Source organism: Grammomys surdaster, unplaced genomic scaffold, assembly GCF_004785775.1.
Source record: "Grammomys surdaster isolate TR1022 unplaced genomic scaffold, NIH_TR_1.0 66, whole genome shotgun sequence".
Taxonomy (NCBI): domain Eukaryota; kingdom Metazoa; phylum Chordata; class Mammalia; order Rodentia; family Muridae; genus Grammomys; species Grammomys surdaster.
The window spans coordinates 18,166,322-18,189,144 of record NW_021604568.1 but is presented as its reverse complement, the minus strand read 5'-3'; the positions used below and the strand labels follow the sequence as shown (position 1 = coordinate 18,189,144).

The following is a 22,823-nucleotide window of genomic DNA, read 5'->3' as shown; positions in this document are numbered from 1 at the left end:
CTGGGCATTGTGTAGCAGGGTGGGGGTGTATGGCACATTCCACTCTGCAGAGGAGAGACGGTGTGGGTTAATTGAGTTCCACACGGGCTGTTAAAGATAACAGCAGGGTCAGAGGTTGTCCTTGCAGGCTACCCTAAGGCTGACTGAAGCCAGAGAGCTGCGTCCTGGGAGGAATATATCTATGGATAACAAGACCAGGACAGAAGGGGCAAGTGGACCACTGTGGGTGCCAAGATCTCCTCCCTAAGCCCAGATGGGGCTATCGGCCATCCATGCAATCTATGCATGGTGGTCACAGTACAGTCTCATTTCCTGAGCCCAAGCATTTCTGGACTGGGTATGAAACCAGGACAAAGGGTCCAAGGAGGTCGCTTTATCTTAAGCCCTTTCATGCTTATGTAACACACACACACACACACACACACACACATGCATGCACACACACTGGTGTGTGTAAACACCCAGGCTATCTGCAGTCTCTCCATGCCCCTAAAAACTAGTACACATTCTATTGCCTGGCGTTGCTCTGTTCCAGACCTGCTTCCCCACCTCAGCTCTGTAAAGAATTCAGGGTGATTCAATTAGCATTTTTGCCTAGACATGTGGTTGGGTGGAGGTTGAGGTGGATGGAATAAGGAGTTTGGGATTTGCCACCCCTCTGTGGAGACACCCTAGAGTTAAACCCTTCCTTGGAAAGGAGCTTCGGGAACCCCCTTACCTTTCTTGATAGAAGACTTCAAACAGATCCAGCCTGGAGATGAGGGAGTGTGGGGGAGCACTTCTTCAGTATCCACTGGTGTTCTCTCTCCTGCCTTTTAACTCTGAGTTAAATATTTTTTATCAGCTCCACCAGAAGGAAGCACCTCTTGAAGTTTTTCCATTCATGCTTTCCCTTAGTGAAGCCCAGTGTTAATCAGTAACTGGACCCAGCTGAAGAATTCTGTCTTTGTCGACATGCAAGTTCACCACTCAAGATTTCTGTATTAAAAATACTGAGAAGTAAGGTACCTTGTAGCATAGTAGGTAGCCTGTCAGTCTCATAAAAACACTAAGAAGAATTATGAGTTTTGAGTTTAAAAGATCTTAAGTCTTCAGGACAAACTTTTTCTCCTTTTTAACTGTAAGCCTCCAAGGCTCTCCCTGTGTGTTACCTATGGTGCAGAAGCTATGCTGGATGAGATGTTGGGTCCGGGAGATGTCCCTGCAGTTTGGACACCAGCCACCAGACTCTTCCCAAGGCTGTGCTGGGCAGTGCTCCTGCCTGTTCTTCCCAGGGCTCCTGTGCCTCTGAGCATTTGCCTGTCTTTGCTTTTACTTTCTGGGAGCAGAAGCTTTGTCTATGAAAATAGTCTCATAGAATTTGTTTAGTTTTTTTTTTTTTTTGGACAGTGTCTTATGCTATAGCTCAGGCTAATTCTGAACTCACTATGTAGTCCAGGCTAGCTTCCCATGTTGATCCATCTACCTCAGCTTTCCAAGTGCTGAGATTACAAGTATGAGCCACCATGGCCAGCTACACTGTATCAGTTAGCTACAGCTACATTGTATTAGTCAGCTACAGCTACATTATATCGGTCAGCTACAGCTACACTGTATCAGTCAGCTACAGCTACATTTTATCAGTGCTGGTGCTGTTAGTTCTGATGTGGCCTTTGATGGGTATTCAAAATCCTAATGTTTATTCCACAGCACTTTGAAAATGATTGTCTGCCAGGGAGGGAAAATCTGCCAGGCAGGGAAAGGAGGAAGGGTGGCCACTACTCAGCCCTTTAGCAGGCAGCTGCATCAGCATGCTGGGCTTCAGAGTGTCCAAGGGAGAAGAAGCCAGAAGAGACCTGTGCTGGCACTACTTGCTCTGTTACTGTATCCTTATGCCACATCCTGGTGTCTGAGAGAAGCCCATAAGTTTCTGGCATGGGCTAGCACCTGTCTGTAAGACAGTGATGTAATTGTCTGTGCTTGGGAGATGCCCTTCAAGGTCAGTGAATCATTTACCCATCTGTCTTGGGACATCTCTTTTACTAAGGAACAGAGGATTGTGTCATGTGCTCACAGCTCTGCCCTTACAAGCACCTGCACAAAGTTGGTGGACGTGTCCAGGTTCTCCAGCTTGGGGCACATGGTTGGCTGGGAAACTGCCCTTTCCTTTCCATAGGACAACAGTTTCTTATTCAAGAGTTCAGCTAGACAAAAGGTGAACCCAGCCATTCTATCTGCTTGCCCTCCCATCCTGTCCCCCTTTCCTTCCCAAGGACACATGGTGGTGGGGACGTGTTCTTTTGCTCAGTGTGAGCCCAGCTGACTGGGTGGCAGAAGCATGTTGTTCGGCTTCACAGCAGTTGCCGAAGCTATGCAATGGATGCTGAAGGCTGCACCCTCCCAGGCATGTTTATTGTTAATTTGGAGGGGGTCTATCTCAGGTAGAGAAGAGATCCATATTAGCCTTAGATTTTAGATGGGAAATCAGGCTTTCTTGCAAGACTCAAGAAGGATGCTCAAGGCCATGTGGGCTTCCCACATTCTCCTCAGCTCATCTGGAAGTGCTCCTGGGTGAGCAGAGAGCCTCAGTGGGGAGTTGGGCCCAGACAGTCTCTCTCAGCCTTGGCAGACCTGACCCTTACGGTTCCCATCACTAGAAGTTTCCTGTACATTCATTCCATTTGCCAAGTTTCTGTCTGGTATGGATTTTCAGCTTTGATGAGCAACCCACAGAATCTAAATGCAGGAGATGTATTTACTGACCTTGTAAGTCTAGGGGCACTCTGCCTGTTCCACAGTGTAACCACAGACCATTTCCTTTGCAGCAGCTGGACCAGTGTGATGATGGTGGTGGTAGTGATGATGATGATGATGGTAGTGGCGATATTGATGGTAAAAAAAAACCTAGAACTTGTATTGGATGCTTGCCTGACATCAGACTTGATAGATATTTTTTTCTTAATCCTCATAGTACACAACAAAATACATCACCATGGTTACTCAGCCTCATTTTTTGGCAAGTAAAATGAGGCACCAAGAAGAAAAGTTGCACACAAAGGCCTGCATCTGAGAAGTGTCCAGGCCAGGGTCTGAACTCTCCCTTTCCTAACTCTGCTCTTAGACCTCTGTGACATCAAATTATACCTCCCTCACTTGGATCTTTGAGTGTTTTAATTAGTAGTTTAATATTAAGTAAATACTTTAATATATATTAAAATTATATATTTTAGTAAAATATATAAATATAAAACATACTATAACATAAAATTAAATATTAACTAATGATTAGTAATAATTATCTAATTAATAACCAATTAAAAGCTGAAAATGAAGGCGCTTGTTCAGTTCTGTAGCCCAAGGAAGGCAGAGCTACATGGTTGCCTGAGCTTGGAGCATAAGTGGCCATTGCCAGGACTTGGGATGCCTTGATTCCCCCATATATTTTTGCTCACATGTGAAGTGGGGATTTCATTCATATCTGTTATGATTTGGATGTGTCTCCATATTTCATGTGTTATAAAAATAATGTCCAATATAGCAATGTTAAAAGGTAGGCTCCTTTAAGAGGTGACAGGTAGGTCACAAGGACCTTGTGGGTGGGTTAATTGTGGTACCACAGGAGTGGGCTAGGGTCATGAGAGTGAGCTCATGATAAAAGGATGGCTCTGTTCCACCTGGTTCCACAGATTCCTGCTACCTTGGCCTTTCTGCTCCCTGCCATGGGATGGCACAGCAAGGAGGCCCTATCCATGCTCAGCCTTAGACTTCCCAACTTCTGGAACTTGGTCTAATTGGTTCTCTGTAGCAATAATAAACACCATGGCCTAAAGCAACATTCATTCCAGGTAACAGGCTTCCCTTAAGAGAAGCTGGGAACTGAAGCAGCAACCACAGAGGAGTCTTGCTTACTGGTGTTCTCTCTCTCCCTCTTTCTCTCTCTCTCTGTTTCTTTCTCCCTGTTGCTGTCTCTCTGTTGCTGTCTGTGTCTCCTCTCTCTTTGTCTCCTCTCTTTCTGTCTCTGTCTCTCTGTCTCTCTCTTGCTGTCTCTGTTTCTCTCTCTCTGTTGCTGTCTCTGTCTCCCTCTCTCTGTCTCTGTCTGTCTGTCTGTCTCCTCTCTCTCTCTCTCTCTCTCTCTCTCACTCTCTGTCTCTGTCTCTCTCTCTCTCTGTGTCTCTCTCTCTCTGTCTCTCTCTCTCTCTGTCTCTGTCTCTCTCTCTCTCTGTGTCTCTCTCTCTCTCTCTGTTTTTGTGTGCCCAGCCATATTTCTTATTTAACCCAGGACCACCCATCAGGTGCAGAACTGCCCACAGTGGGTTGGGTCCTCCCATGTCAATCAACAATCAAGAGAGTTCCTTACAGATAAGATGGCCCAGTCTGATCTGGGCAACCCTCTACTGAGACTCCATATTCCCAGGTGTGCCGAGTTGTCAATAAAGATTAGCCAGGGCAGGTACTCAAAGGAGAGAAATAACCATTCTCAATGAAGTATCTGTGGGTAGACTGGAGACACATGGGAATGGGACCAGGAGGGAACAGGTGGGGGTTGGGGTGTGGGTGGGAGAGATGGAGGGAGTACTAGGGGAGATGACTGGAACTGCGGGACATTTGGAGGGTGATATAGAAACCTAGAACAGTGGAAACACCCTGGAATCTATAAGGGTGACCCTAGTAAAGTGTCCTAATAATGGGGACATGGAACCAAAATCAGCCATCTTCTGTATCTAGGCAAGGCTCCTAATAGTAGGACTGATACATTAACCCAGCCACAAAACCTTCAACCTACAATCTGTCCCCCTTCAAGACATGGCGGCACAGAAATTGTGGGCGTGACCAACCTATGACTAGTCCAACTTGAGGCCCAGGACATGAGAGAGAAAGGAGCCCATGCTTGACACTGGAAGGCCAGGAGCCAGAGACTGAACAGCCCAGAGACCCAGGATACAACCAGACATGACCGGGGTTGGGGGTGGAGGAATCAATGAAATGATTCCAAATGATATTCTGCCACACTCATAGATCAGTGCCTAGCCCAACTCCTCAGCGAGGCCTCAACCAGCAACTGATGGGAGCAGATGCAAAGACCACAGCCAAACCAGCCAGACTTTAGGCAGAGCCAGGGGAACCCTGCAGAAGAGGGGGAGGAAGGATTGTAGGAGCCAGGGGCATCAAGGACACCATGAGAACAGAGCCCACAATACCAAGTAATAAGCAGGGCTCACAGGTGCTCACAGAGACTGAAGCCACAAACACAGACTCTATATGGGTCTGAGCTAGATCCTCCACACCTACCTTAAAGTTGTGTAGCTTGGTGATCTTATGGGACCCCTAACCATGGGAGTGAGGGCTCCTCTTACTCTTTTGCCTACACGTGGGGCCCTTTTCCTCCTACTGGATCGCCACATCCAGTCATGCTATGAAGGTCTGTGCCCAATCTTATTGTATGTTTTTAGGCCATGTTCGTTGGATATCTCTGGGAGGCCTGCTTTTTTTTTTTTTTTCTTTTTCGAAAACAAAGGAGAGGTTGATGGCAGGGGATAGAGGTGGCAGAGGGACTAGGAGAAGTGGAGGGAAGGGAAACTGTGGTCAGGATGTAATTATGAGAGAAGAATAAAAGTTAAAATAACGAATGGGGGGCGAGTTCCCAGTCCTACATATTGTGTGGGCAATACCTGTCTCACGGTTTCAGTGGGTGGAATCCAAGGGTAGAGGCTTGGGGTCAGAGAACCCTGAATCCGGCTGGGCAGCACCCAGACCCATTTTGTGAGTTTCACATAAAAATCTCTCAGTTTGCATATAGTGTGCATTCAGTGAGAACCTTTCTAACAGACTTCTGGGCTTGTACACTTCCAGTCTTTTCTAACTAGTCATTCAGGTTTGAATAAAGGAAATGTGTGGACGGCTTATAGGGGTTGCAGGGAGTAGTCTGTCACTGAAGGAGGCCACTACAGGAACTCAAGGCGGGCAGGAACCTGGAGGCAGGAACCAAAGTGGAAACCTTGGAGGAGTGCTTCCAACTGGCTTGTTCCCCGTTTGCTCAGCTGACTTTCTTATGTGATTCAGGACCACCTGGTTGGGGAAGATGTACCACCCACAGTGGGCTGTGCTCTCCCATAACAGTAATTAAGAAAATGCCCTACAGTCAAATCTGATGGAGGCAACTCCTCAGTTAGGGTTTCCTCCTCCCAAGTGACTTAAGTCTGTATCTAGCTGTCAGAAAATAACCAGGGCAACATAGTTAACCTTAGACGTCTGATTCTCTTGAGTCTACAAACCAAGTGCTGTGCTGACAGGGTGTGCAGCTCCACTGATCAAGCCACACTCCCTCCCTTATTATTCTGACCCAATTCCTAGTCAAGCATTGTTTCATCTGTGAATATTTGAGGCTGTCTCCCCAAATGGCATATTTTTAAAAGGACTCTACAACTACACTCTGAAAAATAAATCCTTAATATCATCAATATTTGATCAGTATTTACATTTTTCATCATCTCAAGAGTTTAAAAAAAAATTATGATCCTAGAAGAGTCCACAGGTTGCAGTCCCTTCGTTGATGTGTTTTGAGTTCTTTAAAGCTTGTAGCAGATCTCTGGGGCAAAGTCAGGCACTGGGTACTAACTCCCTGTGCACTCACATTTAGAGCCTCAGACCTGTTGGAGGAGTGGGGCGTGCTGAAGTGTCCACTGTAATAAGCCCTCCAGGGAGCGCTAATGCCCATCAGGCTGAGAACCTCTGATCCATGTCCCTAACCCTTGCATTTTCCTTGCGGTTTTTTCTTGGAGAAATCCAGGTTAGCACTGCTGGCACCTGAACGTTTCCAGACCCTTGACAAGCACAGATGAGGAAAGTCCTTTTTTGGTTTGGAACCGAAACAAAAAGAGCTGACTTGGGGGGATGGGGCCTGGAGGACAGGGCAGGGTTGTCTTGCTAAAGAAGCGGGGATACTCTCCTGTGAAGAGGAACCAGTGAGGCAGAGTCTTCTGGAATCCTTGGGTAGATGTGATGTGGCCTGACATGGGGCAGAAGAGGCCGTAGATGGAGGTTGGTGGGTTTTGAAGTGTTAGAGCTACCAGTGGGCAGGGCTCTCCCTCATTGGACTAGACATTAGGAAGCCCCTGACAGAATTGCTGAAGCAGAGGGACCTTAGCTCTGACCAGTGGGCTCTGACTGCAAGGTAGGTGTGGCTTGCACTGCCAGGCCCAAGCAGGATCTTTGATCAAGGCCAAGAGGGTCTGGAGCAAGACTGTGGTTACTTTGCAGAATATAAACTAAGAAATGAGAGGTGTTGGAATCAAAAATATTGGGGCTTAGGGATGGAGAGAGAGAGGGTGGGGAGGACCTTCCTTGTCTGGGAACAATGATGGTTCCTCTGGTGAAAGGGGTGTCTGAGGAGAGAGGCATATCTGGCTGATTTGAGAGTTGATTGTACATTTTACTGGCCACCTGGTAGGTGTATTCCTAATACACTGACTGAGAGGTTGGAGCCTTAGTTGGGAATGACCTCACTGTTGCCACAAGTCTGTGGATAGTAGTCACCAGGTCCACTCCTGGGCACATATAATATCTGTCTGTCCATCTGTTTTAGTGTCTTTTTCTGTTGCTGTGATGAAACACCCTGACAAATCAACTTAAGGATGAAAGACTTTATTCTGGCTCAGAGCTCAAGGGTACAGGGGAATCATGGCAGCAGGAGCTTGAAACATCTGGTTACATTGTATCCAGTCAGGAAGCAGAGCCCCGTGATCAGTGCTGCTTACTCAGCTGCATTTCTCCACTGACACACCTCAGGGTCTCAGCCAGGGGATAGTGCCACTCACGGTGGAGCTGGCCTTCCCAACTCCATTAGGACAATCAAGATCACTGCCTTCAGGCATGTCCATAGGCAAGATGATTATAGGTTCCATGAAGCTGACCATTAACCCTAACCACCATACACACACACACATACACACACACACACAATCTATCCACTCTTCAGTCTATCTGTCTAACCATTCTCCAGTCCATCCAGCTACTCAACCATCCAACATTTGCAACCCTGTGACATGTCAGATGCCAGGGGAATCATACAGGAAGCAAGACCAGACCTCAGCCCATGCAACAGAATCCATGGGAGGAAGCCAGTGGACAGAACTATCTTGAGACAGTATGTGGAGAGTCTCTAAATGTAGGGTGCTGGTGGCCGGGTGACAAATGGTTGCTGAGTCTGATTTATGCAAGCTTTTAGTCTATAAGGTGTTTCCTCACCTAGGAGTTGCCTGCACATGCCAAGGCATAAGTTGAAGGCCGAGGAACCTGTATTTGAACCTGGGAATAAGAGGAGAAAGTGCACTGCCCAGCTGAGTGTCTCTGGGAACTCACTGACTGGGGAAACCTCACTATTCTCCATCTCATTTCTTGGACTGTCCGGGAAGCAGGGAGGACTGCTAGAAGATGCAGGCCATTGCCACAGTCCCCATTTGGCTCTTACTGGAGATACTTCAGTTTCAACCATGGAGTGCTCATTTCCATAACTATGACATGGCATCTGGAAAGCAGTTATTTTATACTCAGGATTCTCTATAGCGAGAGGGTCTCCCTGCTCAGGCTAATAAAATTTCCATTTACTCTGGACATCAACCATGCTAATTAAAAAAAAAAACAAACCATCAATTATTTACTGAGATGGGACTTCAGCTTGGTATAATGCATTAGTTCAGCTAGCCATGAAGCCTGTTCCAGAGCAATAAAAGAGGCTTTTTTATCTTTCTTCCCAAAAGACATTTTCCAGTACCCTACACATGACCTTGAGCAGATCAGTTTTTCAAGATGATCCTGCAAAGATGGTGTGTAAGGAGAGAAAGAGCCGGCTTCTGCACAGAGGCTGTGATTTAGGCAAATGCATGTCATCTAAGGAAAGAAGAAATAGAATACAGATAGATAGAGATATGGATTAGATAGAGATAGAGATATAAATGATATAGCTATAGATATGATATAGAGATAGAGACAGATATAGATAGATATACAGACAGATAGGTATATTTTTTAAAGTTGTGAACCTTAAAAAACAGCACTTCTGCCGGGCAGTGGTGGCGCACGCCTTTAATCCCAGCACTTGGGAGGCAGAGGCAGGTGGATTTCTGAGTTCGAGGCCAGCCTGGTCTACAGAGTGAGTTCCAGGACAGCCAAGGCTACACAGAGAAACCCTGTCTCGAAAAACAAAACAAACAAAAAACAAAACAAAACAAAACAAAAAAACAAAACAAAAAAAAAACAAAACAAAAAACAGCACTTCTTTGGAAAGGACCATTTATGTGATAGAAATATAAATCCGAAAGTCAGCAAAGAGGGCCCTTCAGGGAGAAAAGCCTGTGATGAGGCCGCCTGTCACATCTCACAGAGTCTGGAGCTCTGCAGCGTAAGGCCAGCCCAGTGGCTCCATCTTCATCTTTAAAAGCATTGCATTTATGGCGTGAGATCGATTTCCCATGTACCTCGCACTGTGGGGGGAGTCTGCTCGCTGCCATTTGCTGACTAATGCCCCCCACGGAGACAAGGGCAACAAGCAAGCTTATGAATTACGACTCCCTTCGCAAGGCCTCATTTATTTATTTTCATCTTAAGAGTGCCCGCTCTGATGAAAGTCATTAGAGCCAGGAGCAGATAAAGTGCGTGCCTTGCATTTGCAGCTGCAGCCAGATGGAGCCCACATTTTAATCCCTAGGCCATTAAGGAAAGCCATGAGGGTTAAGCTAACTAGCTTCTCCCCACTGCCAGGCTCAGGTTCCAAAGAGTGGAGTAGCTGGACACTCATTGGTTCAGCGTACTTCTATCTGCTCAGCTCTTACTTTGCTGCATAAATACTTTGATTCCCTGTACCCGTCTGTGCTGCAAAAGTCATTTTAAGTGAACCAAAAAACACCGTTCTCAACCTGATTTTATATTCACTAAAGTATTTTATAAAAAGAGATAGTCTAAATACCTAGTTGTATAAGACCGAGGTGATACTAAGTTATATAAGCCTTGGGCTGACTCTACAGCTCAGTGGGAGAGCACTTTTGGCATTTGTGAGACTCTGGGTTCAGTTCTTAGTACCACAAAAAAAAAAAAAAGTTATCTAAAATTAGTGATGTAGAAAACTCAATGGTTAAATCTCCATTCACAAGAGAGCACCAAAGTCACTTCCTCTTAGCCTTGCCAGGGTTTTGCAGTTGATGGTTTCCATCTTTGAAATGGTCCCTGTCTTTCTAACTTCTGTGGCTTAAAACTGTATGATCTCTCTATTATTCCTACCACAGCTACTGGAGACAGTGGAACTTGTGAGAGGCGTAACCTGCTTCGGGGAAGTAAGGTCACATGGGGGCTTTGAAGGAGATACTGAGATCTTTTCCCTCCCCTGCACCTGTGTGTGTGTGTGTGTGCATGTGTAGTATGTGTATGTAGTGTTTGTATTGTGTAATATGTGTGTGATGTGTGTGTGGAGTGTGTGTGTGTGTTGTATAGTATGTGTATGTGGAGTGTATGTGTGGAGTGCTTGTGTTCGTGGTATGTATGTGTATGTGTGTAATGTGTGTCTGTGGGGTGTGTGTGTGTGTGTGTGTATGTGGAGTGTGTGTGGAGTATATTTGTGGTGTGTGTAGTATCTGTGGTGCGTGTGTGTGTGTATATGTGTGGTGCGTGTGTATGTGTGTGTGTGTGGTGTGTTTGTAAGATGTGTGTGTATGGTGTATGTGTGTGTGAAGTGCGTGTCTGTGTAGAGTACGTGTGTGTGCAGTATGTGTATGCGGTATGTGAGTGTGAAGTGTGTACATGTGTAAAGTATGTGTGTGTGGTATATGTATGACATGTGTGTGTAGTATGTGTGTGGTGTGTGGTGTATGTGGTATGTGTGTGTAGTATGTGTATGTGTGTGTATAGTATGTCTGTAGTATGTTTGTGGTGTGTATGTGGAATGTGTGGTGTGTGTGTGTATGGTATGTATGTGTACTATGTGTGTGGTATCTGTGTGATATGTGTGTGGTATGTTTAGTGTGTATGTGTGGTATATGTGTCTGTGTGTAGTATGTGCGTTATGTGTGCCTGTCTGTCTGTATTTCTTGACCTAGAGGAGGTGAGTGGTCTTCCTCCACCACATATTCTTTGTGACGCACATGCAATCCTCTCGCCAGCAAGAACGCACGTGGACACCACACTAGGATCCTTCCACAGCAAACGTTTATTCCAAAAGAAAATGGAGGAAGACCCCAGGCCCGGAAAAGGCACTGCTTATATACCCTTAGAGCGGTGTGTTCACCTCTGATTGGCTGCTTACTCATTGCCCGCCAAAACGCCCTGGGATGGGCTTTGACTTTGGCGCGCTTTTACCATAGCACATGCGCAGTTTACTTGTTTACTTGGAGGAGCACCGGATGCCAGCGCCATCTTGTAATGGCGGATTCTGCCAGCACAAGCCGCGGCTTCCTACAATTCTTACCATGACTGTATCCACCACAGGCCCAAAGCAACAGGGTCAAGCCATCAGAGTCAATCCTCTGAGATGTAGCACAAACATGAACCATTCTGCCTTCTCAGCTGATAATCTCAGGTATTCTGTCACGGCCACAGAAATCCAATCCACCCAGGGTGTTACGGGACAGGCCTTGTATGGTTTCTGTGTGATCTGGGAACACGGGCATGTATTTCTACAGATTCCTAGGCTTGTCAGCTCTGCCCCTGGCCACCTTCCTAGTAAAGCATCTTCCTCTCATCTGCATTGCAGCTGTCTCCCTGTTTCTACAGCTGAGCCTACATTTTCTTTTCTTCCAAGGCCATTAGTAGGAAACATCCCACAGGTTGAGCTTTTGGTGTCACGACTGTTTATTGTCTGAGTTTGTGTCCTATGAGTTTGTGTCCCTGTACAGCAGCCTGAACTGGTGGCACCTGGCATTTCCTTTGTCTAAACAAAAGTCAGAGAAACACGTTTGTTCCCTGTAACCGTACCTCTCATAGGCTCTTGCCTGTTCTCTTCTATCTATCGGGAAAGATTTCAAGCCCCACTGTCTTAGTTATTGTGACTTGTATACAGCACGAAGAAGTTGGTGCTGACTGGGGCTGCCAACGCAGCAGAATTAAGCTTTCCACTGCGCCCTCTCAGGGAACACAGTAGGGCTATTCCATTTCCCCACGATGTTTAAAACTTGATGTTGCACCTATCTATGAGAATGTCACCGCTCCACCCTCCCCGGCTAGGCAGACCCGTTTGAAATCTGCACAGCGCAGCTGACTTAATTTCTGATGGAAGAAGTCCATGAAGTTCCGCTGCCTCTAGGCCCGGAAAGTGATCAGCCAGTCAAATGATCTGTTCAGTACCGTGCCATATGTGTCGGGGGAGGGGAGGATGGGAACTGCCTCCCCCATCCTTGATTTCTGCCCTCAGTATATCCTGGTGTCCCCTGAGGGACCATGGCCTGTGCGTGTTCAATGCATGGCTTGACGGGGATGTGTACTGTTCTGCATGTCACAAGGCAAACAAAGAAAGCTTGAGAAGGATGGAGTGACAAGATAATCAGGACTTGGTGGCAGCAGGGTGTGTGCAGCCCCTGTGCATGTAGCTTGTTTGCTAATTGCCAACACCAGATTTTCTGGGCAATTAGATGTTTGATATCTTCCAAGACCTTCTGTGCAAATGCGGACACATGGCCTCAGGCCTTCAAGGTAGCAGGTGGAGAGAGGGTAGCTCCTGGGTGGATGGCAACTTGCCTGAGGTTGCCCAGGGGCTTTGTATGGGATGCAACCATCCTCATTCCAGGGGAAGGGTTGCCTGGCTGGGCCCCAGTGTGGAGGCACAGAGTCCTCCGGCTTTTATAAAAAAGAGTTTCCCTGTGCTTGGAACTGAGCAAAGCTGGGGCTGTTCTGTGGGCTAGCTGAGAAGCCAAGTTTACCTCACTTTCTTTTCAAGAGCAGCGAGACATGGGTACTAGGAACAGGAAAGATTGTCCTCTGATAAACAAGGTAAGTTTTGTTGTTAGACAAGGCCTTAGGTAGCCCAGGCTGCCCTTAAACTCCCTATATAATCTGAGGATGACTTTGAACATGTGATCCTCCTGCCTCCACTTTCACAGTGCTGGGATTACAGGTGTGGGTCACTCTGTGGTGCTGGGGGGTCAATCCCAGGGCTTTGTGCATGCTAGGCAACCACTCCTCTAGCTGAGTTACATGGGTGCTTAATAATATTTTTATTATGGCAGAGTATACGGAACACAGAGCTTCCCGCTGAAACAATTTTATATTTAATGCACAATTAGTGAGCAGCATGGATTATGTTAACAACAGTGTGCCTGCCACAAGCATTGATATTTCCAAATCTCTTCATTGTCCCAGTCAGGAGCTCTGCAATTCTGAAGCAATAAGTCCTGGTCAACTTTCACCTACTTTCTGTCCTTTTGGATTTTCTTTTTTGGGATAGTTCATGCAAGCAAAGTTATATAGTATTTCATGTCTGTCTTATTTCCATGTTTCCTGTCTCACTGGTGTCACGGTGTGTGTAGGAATGTTGTCAGCTTTGCACGTGGTTGCTCTGTTCCCAATACTATCTGCCGTGTTGGTGAACTGCAGTACTCTTCCTCTATGGATGGACACACGGGTGTGTTTCCAGTCTTGGTTATTGTGAATGCTGCTGCAGTGAGTGTTCACATACAAGTCTTTCTGTGAGTCCTTTTCCAAGTCTCTACTAGGTTGCTGGATCCCGTAGTTATTCTACATATGACATTTCGAGGAGGAACAGCCAAACTGGTTTCACAGCAGGGGGCTCATTTGCATCTCACCAGCAAGGCACCAGACTTCCAATTTCTGTACTTGTTTTTCTTTCCTTTTAAAAATTATAGTCATCCTTGTGGATGTGAAGTAGCATTTCACTGTAATTTTTGGTAGACCAGTTGGCTTCAAACTCAGAGATTCACTTGTCTCTGCCTCCCAGGTGCTCGGATTAATGTTGTGCAACGCCACACCCTGATGTCATAATTTTGATCTGCATTTCTCTGGTGGCTAATGAAGCTGACCATATTCTCCTAAACTCACAGAGCCTTCTAGGAAAGAGAAAGGCCAGGAGCCCGGATAGAAAGTGACTTGCTGATAGGAGACTTCACATTCTTTCATTTGTGACCCATTCCACTCCACAGCCTGCTCGGGAGCCACTGGAATGATGCTGTTTGAATTCCTACCGAGTATAAAAAAGCAATTCTGCAAGAGGCTGGGATTAACACAAAGCGATTTAGCAGATGGAACTATTTCTCATGCTCCCGCAGTGAGGAGAGCCTTTCCCAAATAGAGCCAACCCATCTACCACCTACATGGAATTAAGCTGTGCGCTAAACTAGCAGGGTTTCCAGAGCAGTGCCTGGCCCCTGGTTCTGGTGGGCATGCAGCATCTGCCTGTTGTCTCCCTGGTTGGCTGACAGTTTCTGTTAGCAAGTCTTTGCTTGGTTGCTTTGGGGTCCTGCCAGCCCTGGGCAGTGGGCACTGGGGGCACTGTGGAGCTTTCGAGCATGGATCGGGGACAGTATGTCTTGTCCTTGGGGATCCAGAGCAAATGTCTGTACTTGAATTGCTGCAACAAGGCAAGGACCAGGACAACAAGACATTTATGCTACTTTGCCATTGTCCTTCTGTTTGACTTAGTGTCCCTTATAGGGATCCATCCCAGGGCCAGGGCAGCTAGCCTAGCTACCTTTTGACTGCTACTTTTTCCCTCCTGAATGTCAGAAACCTCCAGCATCCCTGAAGATGTGAGTTCACTGCTCTCTGGAGGGCCTTGTGCTATGGAAGGGGCAGGTTATGCACCAGTCAGTCATCGAGTGCTGTCCCTGGGAATTGCTCTCATGTCCCATATTTTATGGACAAGAATTGTTAGGCCTGGGCTAGGGTGTGTCCTCTACACCTTTGGTAACCTTCGGGCTGTAGCTGCCCTTCCAGAATACCTGAGGACTGGTCTATCTTCTCCATTGCAATAATTTCCTCCATGGGGAGACATAAGCAATCTCTCTGTCATGAAGTTCCAGTGACATGATTCCTCTAAAGGTCAGACTGGGGAACCAATGAGATTATTAGGCACACAGAACATGTGAGAGGGGGTTGCTTACAGGAACATGGGTGACCATGAAGCAGCCACACTAGAAAATCCACACCCAGCATGGGATGATGGCTTCTCCATGGCCACACAAGAGGAGCCACTTCTATATTATTCCTCAACCTGTCTACTCCAGTGCTTCCCCAGTCTCCAAGGCTACTGCAATTAGGGCAGAATTGTATGCAATACTGGGAGGAAAGACTGGAGTCTCAGGTGAGGGTCCTGTGACCCCCCAATCCCTTGCTCTATGAGGGACTGTAGACCCATTGGGGTGGGCTCCTGCAAGCTGCCACAGCTGCTCTGACAAAGATAAATGCTTTGCTCAGAGGACCCGTTCTCCTGCACATGACTCCGGTTTCGCTGGTCCACTGTGGAGTCTGCATTACAGAGCATTCGGCCAGACCTGAGCCCCTCTGGGAACAGAGCAGTGTCTCCTGCTTAATGCGGGTAGAAGTGAGGTTGGCGGTGACAGGCCTGGTGGTCTCTTAGAGAAAAGGGGTAGGGACATCCAGTTGTTCAAGTTCTAAAGGACAAGCACAAGGGTTTCTGGGCTGGGCAGGAACATCTTGCCTTCCTGGCTGGGAACTGCCCTGTAAAAGTCTGGTAGCAGACTTTTTAGAACCCCATGTGTGTAGGAACAAAGCCACACTGGCCTCTTTTCTGCTCCCTGGGCTGTCCTGCATCACTTTTAAGAAGCTAATTTTTTTGTCTTTCCTTTTAGAAACGGCCCCCACATCTGCATATTCCTCTCCAGCACGGAGTCTCGGGGACACAGGAATAACACCTCTGTCCCCTTCCCATATCTTGGTAAGAAATGTGCGTGAGTGTTGTGAATGTGTATGTGTGTGTGTGTGAGTGTAAGTGTATGTGTGTGAGTGTGTGTTGCATGTGTGTGTGCAAGTATGCGTGAGTATGTGAGTGCATGTGTGAGTGTGTTTGTGTGTGAGTATGTATGTTTGTGTATGTGCATGTGTGTGTGCGAGTGTGTGTGTTGCATGTGTCAGCTGCCTTTGCTAGGCAGCCCCTCACATTCCCCTGTTGTGTACACATGGATGTGGTGGAAGCAAATGCATTCTGCCAAGCCTGCTTCCTATCCTGGGCCTGGAAAAGCTTTCTGAGGTGTGCCTGATGTTTGCAGAGGCACCAGCCTGGAGAGTAGTGTGAGCAGACATGGGGGTCTGCTCTTGAGAGCCTAGAGTGGTGGCAGGGGTTCTACAGTAGTGGGAAGGCAATGTCTGCACAAGGAGATACTTGTCTGGGCTTCTGCCCTGTAGTAGCCTTTTCATAGTTAGTCAGTATGCTCATCTGATGAAGGGAGACATCTGCAGGGGGCACCCTCAGCCAGTCAGAGTTGTATACATTTCTCTTTGAGCCTCTCCCTCTCCAGTGGGAGCTGGGGCTGACCTGCTTGAGCTGGGTGGTCTGCCTGCAGTGAATGCCAAACTGGGCAGGGTGGAGGTTTTCTCCTGAAGAGAGGCCTGGCCCTCACCCTCCCATGCCTCCCCACGCACTTGCAGAATGATGCTAACCCCGTCTCCGAGCAGCAGACCTTTCTCGTGGTGGTGGCCATCGACTTTGGGACCACATCCAGTGGCTATGCCTACAGCTTTACCAAGGAGCCAGAATGTATCCATGTGATGCGGTGAGTGTGGCAGGGAGAGGAGCACCAGGGGGAGAAGCACCGGGGGAGGAGCACCAGAGGGAAGAACACCAGGGGGAGGAGCACCAGGAGGAGGAGCACCAGGGGAAGGAGCACCAGGGGGAGGGGCACCAGGGGGAGGGCCACCAGGGGGAGGGGCACCAGGGGGAGGGGCACCAGGTGGCCTGGGCACCACACTTGTGTGGACTTTCAGGTAGGCTAGTCACCCGTCTGCAGGAGAGCACTCTGATTCAGATCTGGACTCTGTGCTACTTACCAAGGTCCAGACTACAAATTCTCATCTGTCAACCCATCGAGTTAATTCTTACAGTTTAGGGAAGGGCTGTGCAGTACAATTCACTCCCAGCTAGGGTAATTCCAGGGTTTGACCTGGGTGAGCGGAGCCAGGATGTCCCTATATAGTATCTGTGATAGAAATGATTCAAAGGCTAGCCACTTTCTATGTGACATCAGGCAATTATTGAACCTGCTATACCTCTGTTTCCTCATTCCAGAGATGAAGATAAAGGCGGAGTCTGCCTCACGAGTTCTTTTTGCAAATTTAATGAGATTTTCTATGGAGTAAATTAGCATACAGGAAGGAGCCAGCTCCTCCCTGTGCAGAAAACACCCACCCCCTAGGGAAGCAGAGAAGGGTGGACCTCAGCCTGGTGACCCTGAAGACAGAATGCCCTGGGGAATCCTTAATGCACACAAGCAGTCCAGCCCTCACTTAGACCGCTGTCCTTGGGGTCCAGTGGGACAATGTCCTTGGGGATTCAGTGATCGATCTCAGAGCGAGACATTAGTATTTGTCTAAAGTCACTGAAAAAAAGTGACTCACAGCAAGCCAGAGGCACTTAGCCTATGGGGGAACCTGTAATCTGACTGTGAGTCTGGCCACAGACAATGCCACAGCTATCTTAGTGGAAGTCCCTCAAAGGGGAGGTGCACATCTACCCTGTGAGGGCCTCTTGATGCTGGACACGGTGATGCTCAGAACAGGTTGGAACTCAGCCTGGGTGGCAGCTACTCCCTCCCGTACTGGACTGGGCCCATGTCTGGCACTAAGGCTGCACCTAAGTCTAGGCTTGGCAGGGAAGGGAAGAGTGTGGCCTCTTGGCAGCTCTTACTTCTGGAGGGCAGGAACCCCAAGGAGAAAAGAAACGTGAGCAACCTGCCCTTCCCACCCCATCTCCCTAGCGTTTCTTTTTCCTTCTGTCCAGGAGAAGGAAACGTCTCTGGGGTTGGGACAAGCCCAGTCCTGCCCCATCGCATGTCTTTGTCTGTCCATCTGCTTCCTCCTCTGCCCTATGTGTCTCCTCCTCAGGATGATCCCTGTCTTGTCACCATGGCTGACACTGATTTACGGAAGCTGCCTGGGGCCCCTCCTTCAGTTACATGCATGTGTTCTTTCTTCTGGGTGCTCCCTACCTGTTCTCCCTCCTCCCCAGCACCCCAGGTCACTATCTGAGCTCCCCCTTCCTGGGTTCCCTGGGCTCACCACCATCACCATAGCCATTAGCTGTCTTTGCCACTGGTCTTGTTTGGCTTTCTCTTCTCTCTTCCTAAGTCTCTCTCAGCTCTGCCCCAGGCTACCCCTGACCTCTACACCTGCCTTGTGCTCGGCAGTAGCATCCCTGATCCGCTGTTAGACTTGCACCTGTTCCTGTTATTCACAGATCTCTCCAGACTGGTGGTTCCACCGCTGTCCCAGCCCATCCCTCACTCTTCTCGTGTGCACAGGTTTTGCCTGACCAATTCCATCACTTAACCACCTGGGCCAGTTCACCTAGAGCAGCCTAAGGTGACCTTCCTTCTGAGATCTAATTGCTCTCTCCCGAGTCCTCTCTCTTGGGGCCCACCAGCTGTTGTTTCTGCCTCCCCTGGTCCCTCAGATCATGTCCCTTGGCTCCCTCTTTCCATCCAGTCAGGCATTATCGCGATGCACTTGTTCGTACCAGTCTTATTCAGAAGAGGAATCAGGCTAGCTCTGTATTCATATCAACTGCTGAGTGCTTGCAAATGAGAAACAAAACAATAAATGACCTACTAGGTTTTGGCTTATTGGAAGGTTGAAACACGATAAACACGGTGCCCGTATGTCACCAGCATGTGGCACACAGAAGCCGCTCAGTAAACACTTAGTGGAAGGTAAATGCAAAACTTGTCTCGAGTAAGAACCTGGTTCTTGTCTCTTCTCCTTCTGAGGTGTGTCTGGATGTTAACCAGTTGATACAGAGTGAGTCCGAGCACTCATATCAGTGACAGACATGCACACAGTAGGTACTCAGCTCCTCTGTGCTGACTAGACTGGGATTTTTCAAAGACCCATAACTTCTGCTTTTCCTTGGTGACAGGAGATGGGAAGGAGGTGACCCTGGTGTTTCCAACCAGAAGACCCCGACCACCATCTTGCTGACACCAGAGAGGAAGTTCCACAGCTTTGGGTATGCTGCCAGGGACTTCTACCATGACCTGGACCCCAATGAGGCCAAGCAATGGCTATACTTGGAGAAGTTCAAGATGAAACTACATACCACGGGGGTAAGTTGACCTCTTTAGGGGAGCAAGGGACCTCAGTGTGTGTGTCAGGGGTCTTCAACTTGAGTCCCCAGGTTTCTCCTAAACAGAAATCAATGGCTATCTAACTTAGGTCTTGGAATAGCCTGGAACTCACAGCTCCTTGTTTCCATTTGTGGGCTCACAATACTTTCTACTGTGGGAAAGGGGAGGAGTTGTTGGGGGTACTTAATTGTTTGTTTTGTTTAGGAAACTAACAGGCGACAGAGCATCCCAGCTGTGACATGGGTGTAGGGTGTTGCCTCCTTGCTGCCCAAGGGGCTGTTGGGAGATCAGGGGCTGTCCTATCCACCGAGACCAACTCGTGGCTAAAGACCCAAGCAGGGGAGATGGATCAGGGCTGAGGCTATTAACTGATCAGTTTGGAAGTAATAATCAGTGTAAAAATTTCTTTTATTTGCCAGATATAATTGTTGTCTCAGAGGCTTCTGAACTCTGGCTGGCTGGTTCAGCTCAGCCTGTTCTGGGCCAGATCCTTCTCCAAGCATTCTCTAAGCTTTTGACTGAATTTCTCACCTGCAATCTGTCTCTGTAAAACTGCTTGTACTCTCTCCCTTCCTCCCTTATTTCCCTCCCTCCCTCCCTCCCTCTCTCTCTCTCTCTCTCTCTCTCTCCCTCTCTCCATCCCCCCTCTCTCTCCCTCCCCCTCCCTCCTTCTCCCTCTCTCTTCATTGTTCTCTAAAGTTGCCTCTCTTTCTTGTCTGTTCTTGTGAGAGTTGGGCATATTCTCTCTGACTACTCTGTCAAATCTTTCTCTGATTTATCACTTTGTCTGCCCCTCAATTAGATGTCACTTTCAAACATAGCTGCTTCCTTCTACAAACTAACTTTACCTTTCACTGTTTGAGATTAAAGGTGTGTACTAATGTCATGTCTGTGTTCCAGCCACAGGGATTAAAGCTGTGTCATTCCAGCCAGATCACACAGACCTAGAAAGTCTTTGGATGTGATCCCTTGTCAGAGCAGCCATGTTGCTGGATTAAAATTCCTCTACAAACCAGTAATAACAGACAGGCCTATCTCTCTCTCTCTCTCTCTCTCTCTCTCTCTCTCTCTCTCTCTCTCTCTGTGTGTGTGTGTGTGTGTGTGTGTGTGTGTATCAAGAAGCTAAGTTCAAGTGATAGTCATTAGAGGGCTGAATGCCAGACCAATGACCTCACTTCTAAAACCCTGAGCAAACCAGTGTTCTGTGAGCTTCCCAGGTCAAACAGGCATCCCCATCCCAAAGCTTCATGGGAAATATGGAAACTGGATGAAGACCTTAGACTCTGGCCACATGCCTTGGATTTCAGTTCCACCCCGATTCCTCCAAGACACTTAGTCCAAGCCACATGACCTTGCTAGACCTCACTGTGCTTCCTTTTTTAAAAATTATTTGCATAATTTTAATTGACTCTTCATGAATTTCACATCATGAACCCCCAAATCCCATTCATTTCCAAGTCCTTCCATATCTGCTCTCCACCCTTGTAGCCTCCTCCCCTACCTCCCCCCTAAAAATTCCCATCTTGCCGTGGAACCTGTGGTATGTCACAGTGTGTCAAACAGTACACTCTTTTGCTCAGATAACTTTACATGCAGATGTTCATTGCAATGAGTCATTGGTCTGATCTGAGGCCTCTGGCTTCTGCTACACATCAATCCTGGATTCTCATGGGGACTCTTCTTAGATATCCTGTTGTCCTGTGTCATGGAGATCCTGCAGCTTTGGATCTGCAGAACCAGCCCCTTCATATTCTCTAGCAGTTCAAAAATTAGGTAGATGTTGGGGTGAGCCAGCTCAAAGGCCTAGATCTGGGCCTGGGTGGTAGCTGAGTTGGTTAGATTGCCAGCTCTCCCATGCCACACCACCAGGGCCAGCTCGTGCTCCATTTTAAAATGGAGGCCGTTACAACATTGTGTTCACAGAGAGCGTAAGGATCAAAGTGATGTAAATACATGATGTTCCCAGAGGAAGGAAAGTTCTAGTCAAATGGTAGCTTCCATTAGTGTTTGAGGAGACAGCACAGAGCTAGCAGGAAAACCACCACTGGCACCTCGCCCTCCAGGGTTCTAGGCTTACATGAGGTTTCATTTCTCCTGGCTGAAAAGGACTCATGCATTTTTCCAGATGGGACCCAATGCTGATTGTCAGGATAGGGCAATGGAGATACAGAGCTAACTGTAGCTTCTCGGGACTCAGCTGCCTCCCCGAGCCTGAGTGTCTAGAAGCTGTGCACCTTTGCTGGGCACCAGGAGAGCGGGGCACTGGCTGGGAGCAGTGAGCATGAGCAGATGGTTCAGGATATAACCATAGGTTCCACACAGACCCATTAGTAACTCATGGCCCTGCCTCAAAATTAAAGGCAAAGCCTGGCTGTCTAGACTACATCAATCTGATTAATTTGTTCCTCACACTGATAAGTCCAGGGGCTCCCTTCCACGCCCACCCATCGTCCCTCCCTCCCCTGGGGACCCTGCTCATCATGTTTTTGATGACCTCTTTTCACCCACCATCTGGCCTCTGCACAGAAACCTCTATCAGAGGACCATGCACAGCAGCTGCTTTGGCTTCTGGCAGAGCCAGAGAGGCAGCAATGCCTGCCTGACTTTCGGCAGATTAGACAGAACTGGCCTTAAAATAGGAACTCTTCTATTTTAGTGACTTGGCTGGCAGCTTGCCGGGGAAGGAGAGGTTGCCGTGTGTTAGCATCCCGCTTGGCAGTGAAGTGGCATGATTTAAGCTACTGTCACAGAGCTCCCAAGGGTGGCCCATGTCTGGAAGTTACATGTAAATTGCACCAGGCTTAGCACCTGCTTTCCATTCCCAGGACTTGCTACTGGCCAGAGGCTCCCGGGGATCCAAGAAAGGGAGAGAAGGGAGGGAAGGCAAGAGGACACAGCTCTGGGGTCTGGAGAGAACCCCCAGAGCTTTAGTAGAGTAAGGAGACATCACTGCCTGGTCCTTTGGGTGGGGGGAGTACACCATTATCTCTGTCTCCCTAAACATAGGGAAGCAGGATTCCACCGGTCTCCAAACAGCGATTCCCAAACCAAAGGCACCGTTCCCCCTTAACCACCGTCACTTCTTTCTCCCTTCAGGACCTCACCATGGACACAGACCTGACAGCAGCAAATGGCAAGAAAGTCAAAGCCCTTGAGATCTTCACTTACGCCCTGCAGTACTTTAAGGAGCAGGCTCTCAAGGTAAGATTTAAGGTTGGTGGCCGTCAGCCTTGTGTTAGGCCATCTGTGGGTTGCTGCACCTGCCAGGGATGTGGAGGTACAGCCTGCAGGGAGAGCATGTGGGCTCTGAGGTTAGAACAGTCGAGTGTGTTCTTTTTTTGTTGCTGCTTTAAAAACGTTTTTTTAAAAAAAGATTTATTATTTATTTTATTTATGAGTGCACTGTAGCTGTCTTCAGACACACCGGAAGAGGGCATCAGATCTCATTACAGATGGTTGCTGGGTTTTGAACCATGTGGTTGCTGGGAATTGAACTCAAGACCTCTAGAAGAGCAACCAGTGCTCTTAACCACTGAGCCATCTCTCCAGCCCCCG

The 22,823-nt window shown here is 48.0% G+C and overlaps 1 protein-coding gene across 2 annotated transcripts in view; it reads left to right on the top strand.

Moving 5' to 3' along the window:
• Hspa12a (heat shock protein family A (Hsp70) member 12A) overlaps positions 1-22,823 on the top strand; it is a 142,239-nt gene that overhangs the window by 92,835 nt on the left and 26,581 nt on the right. For both annotated transcript variants that reach the window (XM_028774260.1, XM_028774251.1), the window contains 4 exons: positions 15,783-15,868; positions 16,579-16,703; positions 19,061-19,247; positions 22,365-22,469. In XM_028774260.1, coding sequence (XP_028630093.1) covers positions 15,783-15,868; positions 16,579-16,703; positions 19,061-19,247; positions 22,365-22,469 — 503 coding nt within the window. The remainder of the gene's footprint in view (positions 1-15,782; positions 15,869-16,578; positions 16,704-19,060; positions 19,248-22,364; positions 22,470-22,823) is intronic.